At 33.3% G+C, this 15714-nt stretch overlaps 1 protein-coding gene and 1 pseudogene across 1 annotated transcript in view; one reads left to right on the forward strand and one right to left on the reverse strand.

Annotated features, from left to right (window-relative positions):
* LOC111613463 overlaps positions 1-3677 on the forward strand; it is an 8626-nt gene extending 4949 nt beyond the window's left edge. The window contains exons 3-5 of the mRNA XM_023354819.1: positions 2654-2883; positions 3054-3340; positions 3416-3677. Coding sequence (XP_023210587.1) covers positions 2698-2883; positions 3054-3340; positions 3416-3677 — 735 coding nt within the window. The 5' untranslated portion in view covers positions 2654-2697. The remainder of the gene's footprint in view (positions 1-2653; positions 2884-3053; positions 3341-3415) is intronic.
* A 6679-nt stretch (positions 3678-10356) lies between these two features.
* Positions 10357-11589, reverse strand: LOC111613460 (annotated as a pseudogene).
* Positions 11590-15714: the final 4125 nt, after the last annotated feature.

Consider the following 15714-nt stretch of genomic DNA (forward strand, 5'->3'; position numbering starts at 1 on the left):
TTTAAAATGCTATTGGACGGCTTTTTTAATATTTTGTCTCTAAAAACGCATATTTTAAAATGCTATTGGACGGCTTTTTTAATATTTTGTCTCTAAAAACGCATATTTTAAAATTATAGATCCCCCATCATGCTACTGTCGATATTACGGACGTCGCCATCTTTTTTTTCTCTGTCCGTTGTTCGCAATGTCTACGAACGATCGCTATTAACGAACGCACTGTACTCTATCACGTGACTCAAGGTATAGTTGTCCGGAAATACGTCAGAGCTGTAGTCACGTGACCACCTGGCTCCGTCGTCACCGCTCACGTGACTGGATGACGTTAACCGAGGTCACGTGACACGAATTGTAAGCGTCCGCCGTCCAACGTGCTACTCCGCGATGTAAACAAGGTTAAGCAATGGCGGCCTCCACAGTGCACAGTCGGTAAGTAATCCGATGCGTTTTCGCTTATAGCTCTTAATATACGCGTCTCCCCCAAATAATTCTAATTGTTTAGGACACGTCTATTAGAGAGGTGTCTAAAGAGAGCAAAATTAGAAAAAACGGGCCCATTCAGTAAATATCAACTATTACCAAAATTAACGAAATAGATTAAAAAACGCGGTCTGATAATTCCATTATTTTTAAAAAATATATTACTATAATTTGCTTACCTATATCAATCGCATCTTCGTTAAACACTAACACCAAATCATATTTTTCTTTAAGAACAAATCGTTTTTAAAAACTTAAATCGTATATTATCTTCAGATAAAAAAAATACACTTCCATGTTCTGTGTTAGAACTGAGAATGGCGGGAATTTCAAAACAAAGAAAGTAGCGCGGGGTTCACAGGAGTTATTTCAAAGTACGAATTTGTATTACAAGATGCAAGTTTTTCGAATTTTTTTTAAAAAAAAACGTTGTATTATCGTTTTGTATTATTAAATTCTTATACAAATTAAATATAATCTACACTGTATCGTCTTTATTTTGATATAATTCGAAAAAAAAGTTGTAATACAAGGGGGTGCTCGAGTTTCGAATTTTTTTTTTTAAAACTTGTGTTATCGTTTTGTTTATTAAATTCTTATACAAATGAAATATAATCTATACTGTATCGGTCTTTATTTCGATATAATTCAAAAAAAATTTTTTAATATTAAATTTATATACTAAAAAAATTTTTAATATTAAATTTATATACTAATTAATACTAATTAATTTTTATACCCCAGAATGCATCATTCCTATACTACTCCTATCCAGCCATACGCCTATATAATAACGTCCCTAGCATACTAAATCTTAAAACGTACAAAGAATCTCTGAGTAAAAGATAAAAAACCAACATTGCAAATATTAATACAAAAACAGTTAGCTTTATTTTACTACAAAACGATTGCCACAGCGACAATACAAAGGTGTAAACGGTTCAGAATGGCACAATGGATGTTGGTACATATGGTATCTGGTGTTACCGTACTACATACCTTTCTTATTCACCTCTCCAGTTCGTCAACATCACGCAGGGCTAATAGATGATGTATTTAGATGACTCTACAGAAAAATGTCAACCCTAGCCAAGTTTCGGAAATATGATGGACCATGGAACAGGGCCACATTGTCTTATCCATCGGCTGACGAATCACTCTGTGAACCACTGACGCACTTCTTCCCGGGAATAAGCTGACGCGACATCATATTGATACCAAATATGTTGCGGTTAATCCAATGCAATTTGTCCATCGTAGGATGCAAAGATAACGGTCATCAGTAATAGTACCGTCGATGAATACGGGACCAAAAAACTGATCACGTCAGATGTTAGATGTAAAACCACCTGACCTGGGGCCGTGTATTGCGTATGCATTATGAAGTAAGCTGCGCTCAGTGATGCACATTTTAGTTCATTTCAAAAAAGTGTCGCGTTAGTGCATATAGTATAATGCGATAAAAAGTTGTGGTTGGACCTGGAGTAAGGCTGCGACTATGCAGAGGCGAGCGAGCGAATTTTCCAAGCGAGCGAGAATATGTGGTGAGAAGAGGCGAGATGCGATAAATATCAAAACCTGTCAGATATGTGCGAGAACCAGAAATTCGCTATCGCTAGCGTTATTTCTCGCTTCTCGTTTGTGCATGGTTTTCCTTTGCGAAAACTAAATCGCTCGCAACCTCTCGCTCGCTATAAATTCGCGTCTGCATAGTCGCACCCTAACTGTAGTATCATGTTACACTAGTCAAATCGTCGTTCGCCTTCCTCTGCATATTATATGAGTTGCAGATATGAATGGGTTTTGTCATGGCAATGTAAACTTCAGTGCATTTGTGTCTATGTCTGCTGTAGTTCACATTGTCTCTGCTTCCTATATGATTCTATGTCAACATCGACGATATCATGCCGAATACTTCGACAAGAAGATTCTATGTGTTGCTTCTGTGTTTTGCTTGAAAAGTGGCAACCTATAGTTATAGTTCCACGTTTATTTGGCTTCCCTACCATAAGCCATTCCGTTATGTTCAACTATTTTTAACCGTAAGGTATTTTTTTATGCCTAAGGCTTTATGATGTTAAGGGGTAATTTTAATGTCTCTCTTCTTTTGGCCACAGAGAATATTATATATTAATAACCAAATATTACAATAATAGCATTAATAATTTTACAGATACCGGGATTGATTCACTTTCTTTTGACACCATTGAAATAATTATGGGAACTTGGTTGCTGATGGCTTTTGTACTTACATCTGGGTATCTCGGTATTCTACCCTCATTTATGATATTTCCTGGGAAAGAAGTAATACCTGAAAACTTTGCCGAGCTTGCCGAAGCTGTGAAAAGAAAAGAATATTCTATTTTAACTATTCACCAATCGAAAGAATTTTGGTTATTTATGGTAAGCTTTTCTTAATTTGCACGTATACCATGAAAGCTAATTTTCAAAATTTGTTCAGTTTTATATTAGGAGATTACTCTTTAAACAAAAAGATTTAGACAGTATAATTATAAATTTACTATGAAATCATGAATAAAGTACTGAAAACAATTTAATATTTTTAATTTCAGCAACCGAATCTAATGAAAGAAGACAATCGCAATGAAATTGTATCCGTGTTAGGCGAATCAATGTCATCAGATGTGTTGGAGAACGTCATGGAAAGTGAGAGTAAAGCTCTTAAAAAAGTTATAAAAGGAGGTTATGCATTAATAATATCAGAACGTCTCATAAAACCAGAAATCATGAAAATGGGAGAAGATAATTTTTTCGTGTCTCAAGACGTTCTGTTTTCATCGTACAATTACATTTCGATGATGGGACAAGTGTTTAGAAATAATGATGATCTGGACAAAATGTAAGACTAATTGACTTTTTACATTTTTACTTATTCTAATAAAAATATAATTAAATGAAATAATACAATTTTTAGGATAAATGTTATTCATCAATCAGGAATTATGACAAAGTTTTATACTGATCAATTAGAAAAAGCAAGACGAGAAAGTGAATTTTATTCACCCGCAATTGATAATTCCGAAGATCAAATGACAATCGACCAAGCCATTTCTATTATTTATATTATGTTACTTGGACACTGCTCTGCTTTCAGTGTATTCATCTGCGAGGTGGTCGTTCACATGGTTAAAAATGGAATTATAAAAAAGGTCACAAAAAAATTTCGTAGAAAATAAATATTGTAACAGTGTAATCTACATTTTACAAATTTAGAAAGATTACATTTGTCATTTTAATAATGATGAAGATAAAATATATATAATTATAATATAGGCTAACTTATTTGCATTTACCTCAATACAATATTATTAGTCTTTACAAATCTAATTGTGAATGAATGAATTAAAATGAATATTCAGTAATTATATATCGATAAATACTTTGTTTCATGCATTATAAAGGCTACATTAGATCAGCGTATATATTATTACATTGCAATTTTCATTAGAATTCAATATGTAATTAAATAATATTCGAGAAATTTAATTGTAATTTAAAAAATATGCCTCTTCTAATTGATATTATACTCAAATATCTGATGAAGCGTAATAAAGACTTTTATCTGTAAAATTTAAAGTACTTGATATGCGTTACAATTTTTAAATTTTCGCCCTTAGAGATTGTTTTGGGAGGTTTGAGAAGGACAGGAAAAATAAAGATTTAGTTAATAACTGATAGTACCAATAACAATTATTATTGTGAAACAAAGAGAGGTGTTTTTTTAAAATAATTAATATATACACAAATAGTGTAGTTGAGATTACGAGATGATCTCAATTTATTCTATAACCACTTACTATGGAGACCTTGTGGATAATTATTAATTCTAAAGAAAAAGCACGACACTAACGTTGAATACAAAGTTCAATGTCGGACCTGATTTTGTTGCTTATAAAGAGCTCAGTAGTTCAAGACTATTTACAAGCAGCTGCATATTTTCCACCAGGCCAACTAGGCTAGAGCCTGGAAGAATAAAAATTTGGGAGCGCAAAAATTCAATATAAAAACAGTAATATAATGAAAACAAAATTTTACAATTTACAAAGAAACAATTCATAAAGGTATTAGTGCAAATTATAATCTTAACTATGGAGAAAATAAGACTTATCAAAAATTATGTTTTTTTGTATCAGTGTCCTAGTACTTTTTTTAACAGAGTTTAAAAAAATACTAAAGTATTTATACAAGTAGGCGCTTCTGTCACCAGTCAGAGCAACATATACTGTACAGTACTCGTCTATAGTAACGTTAAATGATTAATGAAGAAATTTTATTTACTCTTAACTTCTGTACAAAAAAATAAAATAAGATAAATAAATAAATTATTTTTATTTCGAATTAAATTAAGAAAATTATTTATAAATACAATCAATCGCCGACTTCTGGACGTAATTTATTCTTAAATACGTATACGAATGTGAAACAATGGAGTTGCGTATTAAGTAATAAAACTTTAAGCTACGAATGTTTTAGTATTTACAGCGAATATGTTAAAATATACGCTGTGACTACTAAAATATTATTTAAAATGCCCAAATCATATATTAAACAGAAACACAAAAATTAAATTTTACAAATGATTTTTATGTTACTAACGCCAAAACTGATAGAAAGAACCCTTAAAGGATCACTCGAAAGTTCTGTTTATTGGCTGAAATGATAGAAAAATCGAATTTGGAATAAAGAAAAACGAATTAGGAGTATAAAAATATAAACAACACAGTGAGTTGCCTGAAAATAGTGTACTGTCTATAAATAAATAATGATAGACTAAATTCAACGAATAATTGATTATATTTCACTTATAATTATTAATTGAGCAATATAAAAACTACCAAAATAAATAAATAATAGTCATTCTTGCTCTTATTTTATATTAATTATATTATAATACTAAACTATCGTTACCTAGGTGACATAATATTAACTTCCTGAATGAAATGCAAATAAAACGATCCCATATAAGCTTTTAAGATTATGTGGGATCGTTTTATTTGCATTTCATAGTTACTACGTAATTCACAAATACGTCTACGATAATAACTTAAATAACGAGAAAATTACTCATTTTATAACTTTAACAATGAAGAAACCTTTTAACATTGTTTTTTCATATAATTAATCAATAAAATATATTTTATCTTGTTTCGATATATTAAGATAGCTAATAAAAAACGTCATATTGATTAAAATATGTCACGGGCACTTTAAAGTGGATGTTAACTTCTTTATCCTCTCGATCATCCAGCTGCCGAAGAAAATTATATTTAGGTTACTTAGGAAAATATATCCAGAAAATACAATAAAATAAAAAGTATTGTACGTTAAAATTTTGCTTTAACGTTGAAGCATTATCTAACGCTTGAATGAGAACATAGATAAATAAAAGTAAGTAAATACGATAATATTTAGATAAAAAATTTATCATCATAATACTGAAAACACTTGTTATTTACAGATCTGCAATTTTTAAAAGTTGCGGACCTATAAATTCCCACTGACGTCCGTCTGTCAGCTGTCTGTGTCTCTCCTTCCTTAATCTAGAGAATGAAGTTAGATGAAAATCGAGACCAGAAAGCTTATGTGTAGATTGTCCGATTAACTACAGTAGAAAGTCGATTATCCGAATCAATTGGGGACTGGGGTTGTTTGGATGACTTATTTTTCGGATAACCGATTACGTACGAAAAAATATATTAATTTATCCCATGTTGAGATTTTTCTCCGTTGCGTGTCGCTTCGCGTTGAATATTCGTCGATGTTAAGCCTAACGACTATTGTATCGTTAAAAGTTATTTTTTTTTATTTTGTACGAACAAAATAAATTTATTGAAAAATATAAAAACAATAAAAAATTATACTTCAGAAGATAATTTAGTATCAAAAACGTAAAATATTTGAGTAGCCCAAGACATAGCCAAAGATTGCAGCGCCACAACACTGGCGAAAATTGAAATTTGCCGACTGGAATTCTTTCGGATAATCGACGCTCTACTGTATATAAGAAATTTCGGTTTGGACCGGAAATCATGTCATTTCAATTCAAATATTTTCTCCTGAACGGAGTTAGATAGATCACAGGTGCAACTTCATTGCGGAAAAGTATGATGTACTGTACAAGGAAAAACACCATAAAATTGAGAGCAATATACGAAAAATTGCAACGCTGCATTGTGATGATGTGAGAATAAATAATTGCTCTTTTTAATATTCGATTATAATTTAACGGTTGTAAAACATTTAGTATTTTATATGTTTAGTTATTGACAACAATGCAGCCTTTCCTGTATTTATAAAAAAATTTTCGAAAATATCAAAATTAAAGTACATAATATGTTATTAATATCGGGAATAAAATTTATGTTAAATAATTTCATTAAAAAATGAAAAGAAAAAAGTAATCCAAATAGATCTAAACAATAGACGAGCAGATGTAATATGTGAATTTAAATGTGATAAGCAAAATGCTTGACTTCCTATTATCATATTTTCATTTGACAATCTAAAGTCGAAGAGTCAAAAATAAATGTACTTTAATCTACAGAATTAAAGTCCCCTTTTACACGAGTTTAAAACTTTGTGATAAACTGACAGATAAATTAACAGGTTAATTTTGGGCGGTAAAACTTTTTTCATAATTTAGCGAAGAAACACAGCCTGGTTGACCAACTCCTTCCAATGTGGATAACCTTTATTTAGATTATTTACATGAAATTTATCCTAATGCTAATAGTCCTCCGTAGAAAGAGAAAACAGGGCACTAGTAAAAAATGTCACAAATTAAAATCATATGTGTTGAGATATGTTACCTTATACCCTCGGCTATAGGACATTTTGTCCGTCTTTTTGTATTGATGCAATATTGTATTCCACATGTGGAGAATACACCAAAAATTAAATTACAATTTATTGATTCAATTGTTTGTCTATAAGCTTTGTCTCCCCGGGAAAATGTTTACCAGATTATGTTTGACTGGAGCTGGAGATAAAAAGTTTTATCCTGATCACAATAGTATCACAACACTACCGATACACAGTATTCTATGAAATTTTCCTAGTGAAAATAATTAAACAAAAATACATTTGTGTATTAGCATGAAATCTTCGTAGCTATAGAATATCTAAATTATACGAACAATTTAAGTATATATATAGTGTATATAGGCTATGTGAATAGTCATATATATGGTATATATATCTTTATATTTATGTCAGTACCTTTTAGGTTGATCAGTCAGATATAATTCCAGACAGCTACTATTTTCTTAGGATCTGCACATACAAAGGGGAAACAATATATCTAAATAACTGACCTCTTAACAGAAAAACTGCATTTCTTGGAATTTGGTTTTAGATTAGCTTTTAATTTCTACAGTACTTTTCTTAAGTTTTCTATATGTTCTTAAAAACTTCTCCCTACTATTATAATATGGTCCAGGTAAATCATACACCACCTGTAGCACCTGCAATGCAGCACTTGTAATGCAGTTTCTATCAAACGTTCAAACATAGCTGGCGAATTACAAATCCCGGACAGTAAGATTTTAAATTGACACAAGACCAGTCGTAAAGATCGTCTCCTCACGCTTGTCGGGATGCACTTTTACTTGCCACAATTACTCTTTTAATCTATTGTGGTGAATCATTTATTTCCATCGAGGCAACCGATGTATCATCTTTCATTTGGTATCAGATAGTTGTCGTTTCACTGCAAGATATACATAATAAGGGAAAGTATTTAAATCGTATCATATTTGACCCTGCGGATATTTTGAAATACTCCACAGGTTTTGAGACCACCTGAACCATAACAGTAAAACAAAATAAATTGAAATAACGTGACTTTCAGTTTGTATCGGAAGTTCGTATATAAGTTATATAGTATACTAGCAGTTATCCGCGACTTCGCCCGCGGAGGTTTTGCAAGCAAACCACATTTATATTCAGTATTTCAACAACCATAGTAATTGTTATATAACACCTATCGCTGAAAATGATGAGAATTGCTCAAAATCAAACGAACTATTTTCAATTTGATCAATTTTCTGGAACGTTTACAATCGTTCTATAATCGAACCAATACGCAATAACAAATTCGAATTTAAAACAGTTCGAACATTTGGTTAAAAATTCGAAATATATAAAATCATTTATAACAATGTCTGAAATGTTATCAATTTAATACACCTAGGTACTCAATGAACAAAGTACTAGGTACTAAACTTAACAAAAAATCTTATGTAAAATAGTATATTAGAAGCCGTTTTTCCGGTTAAGACTTAATGCTCTCCCTCTCCCCCGCTGGTGAATTTCGAAAAATTCCGTTCTAAGTGTGCGTTTTCATGACTTATCTTAACTGTGTACCAAATTTCACCCTTTAGGTTCAGCGGTTTGCTCTGGGCGATAATGAATCAGTGAGTAAGTCAGTCAGGACAAGCAAATTTATATATATAGATATATATGAAATCGGAACCTCCTGTTGCTAATTTTTTCATATATAGTTTTTCGTCTTCTTTCTTTTTCACTAGGTCCATCACTCACTTGTCAGTTGTTTTCTAGTGCCCACCAGTGGCCAAGCGGTCTTCTGTTCCCTAAACACTGGGAGTTCGGTCGTGGGTTTGCGCTTCGCTCGGACGGGCTGGCCACGTGGAGTTTTCCGAGTTTTCTCTACGTCTGTAACGCCTAAATAGGGGCCAGTTTCGGTTAAAAAGACATTTCGGAAGGCATCCCCTAGGCAGATCGCCCAAGTGTTGCATTGCCATAACTAAATAAACAAAACAAACAATCGCTTTCTCTCGTCTCTCACTGGGTTGCTCTGTGCTCTAAGTTCGACTCCCCGTTCCTAGCTAAGTCGCTCAGTCAGTCGTCTCCTGTCCAGTCTGTTAATCCAGTCTGCTCAGTGTGTCCGGTCACTTATTTCCATTTTATTCGTCGTTTTTAACCAATTGTGCTTTTGTTCCGGAAGAAGGTGAAGTAATTTGTAAATAACATGATTCGTTATCTAGTGGTCGTCCTTTTCTCTTATCAATGAAGAATGATGTGCGTCCATGTGATAAGGATAGCGTATCATCGGTCATACAAAACTATAGAAAAAGTGAGAAACGACGGTCATTCTTCTCATCTTTTCCTTCGCATGTTGTGAGATTTATAACAGTTAATTGATAATTTTTTTTGTTCTAACTTGTTTCTCTTAATTATTTTAAATCCATATTACTAAAAATTCGGAAAGAAAGGTTCCTAAAATCGGAAAAATAGGCGAAATTCCTTTATAACGTTGGTTAATATACAAACAATCTCGGTGTTGCGTTTACATATGCATCTTCGACAAGGGCGTCCGGCGTCCTCTCTGGTAGTTAACAGTTGTTCATTACACAACCAGACAGAACAAAACAAATATAAAATACATATAGACTCTATATGTATTTTATATTTCTTTTATATTTTTATATTTTATATCTACCATGCGGTGATAAGATTCAGCTATCTTATACCAAATTGATAAGTGTAAAGTGCAAGTGCGCGAATTTGGTCACTAGAAAGCATTGACAAACTTCACATATTTAAAAAGTTGGTATTGCCACAGAATAGTATTTACATACCCCACAAGAAACTTCTAGATGCCATCTATAGAACAACTTCGAATATTCTAGAGGTCTATTAAATTCTAGAAACTTTTGCATCAACCCATTATAATTTCATATACAGTATTTAAGATCATGTTTAAGTTAACTTTTGCTCTTTCTATTTTAATTTTCTTTCTCTATTAATAATTTTCATTTTACGCACAATTTTCTTTTTAAAAAATTTACATAAAAATAAAAAAACTGAAATTACCATATTATTTTAAAACCTGTTTTTATTTATTTTTAAAATGTATTTGTCGCAGAAAATCGAATATCTATTCTTATCAATGTTATTTAAATGATAAGATATATAGGCCTATATATTAATTTTTTTATATTATTTGTAATTAGTATATTTTAAATATGATATATATTTCAATTTACTATCTTGAAATTTTCTCTATGATCTGTAAATCATTTTTGAAATTGAATCTTTATAAAATTGACTTTCCATGTTATTACGATATTGTTATAAATGAGCATATCAGTTCTTCATTAACACATAACATAGCAGCAGAATTATTGAAATGGCTATATTTTGGCGCAGAAAAAATAGTCACAAGTTGACGTCCAGCAAAAAATTCGTATCCTTCTTCAACCACTTCATGAGCTCTACAGATTAGATCGAATTCATGTTTAAGAAGAAAACTACGAACAATATCTGGCCCAAACGTCACCGAAATTCCTCGTTCGTTACTTCCCCATCCTCGAATACGTTTGTTCGGATCAGACCAAAGTAAATCACATAATAATCCACTATTGGGTATATCAGTAGGTCTTCGTAGTCTTCGAATTTGATCCATAGACTCAAGATGTGGGCTTAAACCTCCGTGACAACAAAATATCTTGTCTTCAACGATAGCAGCAACAGGCAAACAATTAAAACTACTTACAAATGCTTTCCATATATTTATATTAAATTTTTGTTTGCATTCATTATAAAATCCGTAAACTCTATTCAAACCCGATGATTCATGATTGCCTCTCAACAGAAAAAATGTATCTGGATATTTGATTTTATTAGCAAATAGAAAACATATTGTTTTTAAAGACTCTTTTCCTCTGTCGACGTAATCACCTAAAAGAAGATAGTTATTTTTAGGTGGAAGACCACCGAGCTCAAAAAAACGCAACATGTCTTGGTACTGTCCGTGAATATCGCCAAGTATGTTGATGGGAGCTTCAAGTTCTAAAAGCATAGGTTGACTCAAAAATATCTGTTTAGTTAATAAACATAGCGTTTGAATTTCTTCTTCTACAAGTGGAAACTTTTCTCTTATTTGAGAATCATCAGAATATGCAGAAGACAAAAGACGTGACAAAATATCATCAATGTTAATATTATTCCTAAAATTTTCACTCATTATCAAACCTAGAATGAAATGTTGATCATCGCAATAATTTTAAAAATAATGAATTTTCAATAATTAATTGATCATTATTAGATAAAGTATGTTGGTATCATTGTTGGTCAATAATACGTACTGTACACTCAGCATTTAATTAGTGGATTGATTATTTTTCTTTTTTTTCAAAATTTAAAATAAATTTTATATTTGACGATAAAAGTGCTTGTCGTTTTGTAATATTGTATATACTGTATTTTGAATATTTTATCTTAATTTTTATTATTTTAATAACTGATTAACTCGTCAATTATGATAAAAAATTAAATAATTATATTATAACTCCAGTCTTTAAAATTATGACGTAATAATCAAGTAAATGTGAAAAATTGTAAAATAATATAGGCCTAATTTGTTATACATATGTATTATGTAAGATTTTATTAAACATTTTTTTCTAAATTATTGTTTTCTTTAGTCTCCGGCCCCAATTAAAAATTATTTGTATGTATTTATATGCGAAATTATACCCCGACTTACGCGGTTACCGCTCGGTCCCACCTATCGCGTAAGTTCGGGGTATTACTGTACTTGCTAATTTTTTCAGTGCATGTGTTTTGTACATTGTGAGTGTTTGGAATGGCTATGTCTGTAATGTATGTGATTTTATCGTGTTTGTCAATGAGTGTGATGTCTGGTCTGATTATGGCTCTGTTGTTGTACATTTTGTGCGTGTTATTTTCCAATACTGTCTGCGGAATGTATTTGTAGTATGGTTCATGGATNTACTGTCTGTGGAATATATTTGTAGTATGGTTCATGGATGTCTAATAATTTGTGTTTGTTTGCAAGCTCTTGGTGTATTATATTTGCTACTTGATTGTGTCTATGTAAGTAATCTGTCTGTGCCAAGAGCTTGCACCCAGAAGTGAATGTGTTGTATAGTTTCTGGCATGATGTGACGTTTTCTGCATGTGTTATTTGTGAGTGTTGTATCTTTGAGTATGTGTTTTCTGTAGTTTTTATTATTTATGACCTGATCCTGTATGGCAATCATGAATCCTTCCGTCTCTCCAAAGAGGCATCCCCGATCTAACCAGCTGTTTGACGCAGTTTTGTCAACAAAATCCTGGGCCAGGTTATAGGGATGTCTGCCATGGAGTTCCTTTCGAGCCCACGATTGCTTGATGGTGTCTATGCTTTTTATATGTTGTGTCAAGTCTGTATGATGTGAGTGTAAGTTTAGTGGTGTGTTATTTGAGTCTGCTAGAGTTACTGCTTTATGTAATTGTGATGTTTCTTGTTTCCTGTAGAAAAACTCTCGCAGTGACTGTATTTGTTTGTAGTGGAGGTTAACTATTTCGGTCAGGCCACGTCCGCCATCTTTACGTCGAAGGGTTAATCTTTCTATGGCAGATTTAGGATGATGTTGTTTATGCTTAGTAAGTGTTGTTCTTGTTTTCATTTGGAGTTGATCAAGATCTGTGTGAGTCCAATGTATAACTCCAAAAGAATAAGTGAGTACTGGGACGACATATGTGTTTAGTGTTTTAACAAAATCTTATTTCATCAGTGAATGAAATACAAGCATAAAAAACACGACTGTGATAAAAAATATATAAATAAAGTTGAAATTAATAGAATATGTTCCTTTCACCATTCACGACACACGGTTACGGAACACTGATTTAAAACATTGAAACTAGTACAGTAGAACCTCGATTTTCCGGACTAATTGGGGATGAAGGTAGTCCGGATGAGGAAAAATCCGGATAATCGAAACAAATACTTTAATTTGTCTTTTAATGATAATACAACACGTTTTCTTTTCGATGACATATCGGTAATATTAAAAATAAATAGTGTATTTAAATCGTGATCAAAATTTCAAGAAACAAATGTTTTATTGAATTTGTACTACTACTGACCAGCGCTAACAGACTACCTATTGTTTAAAAGGCCCTCTAGTGGCTCAAGAATACGGAATTTATAAAACAAAAAGCAGTTGAAACTGCATTTTTATGAATAAAAATTTGACAAACTGTTTATCGTTTTATGACGAGTAAAATGTTTTCGTCGCGTTCTCGGCTTCTAAGTAATGCATAAGCCTTCGAGGCGCGAGGCCCTTCGGACCGCGAGGCATAGGTGGTGGCCCACGTCGCCCATGCCTTACGCCGCCCTTGGTTATAGAAATGATGTAATTTGGGTATAAATTATTTACAAATACGTATGTCAAGTTATATTTTTATTACGACGCAAAATATATTTAAGAGTTTACGACCACTGTGCCGGGTGAGACGTTGTTGAAACAAAAAATGTTATACATTCCATCGCGTACATAAACAGTGTCGTAATTCGCCAAGTGCAAATCAGCAAATTCGTAAAATTTTTGTTTATTTTGAACAATCCGGATAATAGAGGTCCGGATAATCGAGGTTCTATTGTACTTCTAGACGTCCGGATAGCCAAGGCGGTTAAGTTGTCAGCTTATCCGAGCCTGGAGGATCCGAAATCGAACTCGAGTAGTCGAAAAACTCCATGAATCCCATTATGAATCCCCTTACCATACCCATTATGGATTCGACCAAATCCATAATGGGTATGGTAAAGGATCCGAAAACCAGTAATTTTATACTGTTATGGTTTCCGATTCCCTGAATTGGCAGAAAGAGGGAAAAAATATTATTGTTTTATACAATCTACAGCATATTCAAAAATAAAAATACAGAAGAATATGAGGTTTATCTTACTATAAATATTAGCTTTTTCATTTGATGTCAACTGTTTTTCATATTGCAGGTTGAAAGTATGGTATCAATAAATATGAACAAGTTGAATAATTTTGAATTTTATTACTTTATAAATTGAATTTGTTTATAATAATATTCATTTGGTAGACAATTTTGGCACATTTAGATAAAATATATATATTTTTTTCACATTTAGTATGGGAACACTTTATACTGTCTCTTAATTGCATGTTATCAAAGGTGGCGCTTCCTTCTCAGGAAGTATGCCCCAAAGATCTCATCATCATAGCCGACAGTATCATCGGTAGCATTATAACCTACACAATCTCTGGCATCGCATCCCTCACGCCCATCCATTACAAAATCCTCGACTCAATCCAGACTCAGTACCTCAAATTATGCCTGGGTCTCACCCTACAACCAACAATATTGTTACCGTCCGGGCAGCCAAAAGGACCACGATCGAACTGCGCTTCCAAAAGATCATCATCAACCAGTACAGCACGTACCTAAAAAAAGCGAACGATGACCGTATCTTCCGATGAATATGCTGTAGAATCTCGTTTCTACAACATATTCACCACCCAGACGGTGCTGCCCTGGTCAAGATTCCGCTCAACCATTTCACCCGCAACTGGATCTCCCGCCACATCATCTTACAAGACAATCTCCACTCGCACAACTCCCGCCTTCACACCCTCCACTATATATCTCTCGATGACAACGACTTCCAGTGCACAAACAACCCTAACGACAGCATCTGCCTTTTGTTTGGGAACTGGCGCAGCCATCATCCTTCCCTCACCTTCATTGCCACTGACGGGTCCAATTCATCCCACAGAGTTTCAGCTACGTACATCGACGACACTCACAACGTCACTGCCCACTACACCCTTCACCCTGACTCCTCCATCTTCATGGCCGAGGTTATGCCATCCTGCAGGCAATCTCTTATGCCTCTACTACCTCTTGTGACAATGCTATCATCTGCACAGATTCCAAATCGATCCTCACTGCCTTGGCTAATTATAATGTCAACTCCCCTACCATCATTCATATCATTCACGAATGCCTCCACACCCACTACTGCCAAGACAAACACTTACACCTTGTTTGGACTCCGGCCCACCTAGGCATCGATTTCAACGAAAAAGTCGACGCTCTCACCAAAAGTAATCCGCCAACTACATCACACCTGAAGACCTCCATGGGGTTCTGCTCCTCGATCACCAGCAGATCATGGAAGACGTCTAGAACCATTATCTTAATCGCTTCAATTACCCCTGGCTACAAGACTACTCTCACATCAGCATACTCTCCATCATCGATCGAAGCATAAACGTCCTTGTTAATTAATCGTGCCAGAACTAACTCGCTGTTTACAGACCACTTTCTGTTCACCCGGAAAATTAAACAAACGGATAAATGCAGCACATGTCCCGACCAGATCGACATATCCTCGCACCGCCTCGACTAATGTCCCAATTTCGACAA

This window comes from Centruroides sculpturatus, unplaced genomic scaffold, assembly GCF_000671375.1.
Source record: "Centruroides sculpturatus isolate CEXI.00-Female unplaced genomic scaffold, Cexi_2.0 scaffold1739, whole genome shotgun sequence".
Taxonomy (NCBI): Eukaryota; Metazoa; Arthropoda; class Arachnida; order Scorpiones; family Buthidae; genus Centruroides; species Centruroides sculpturatus.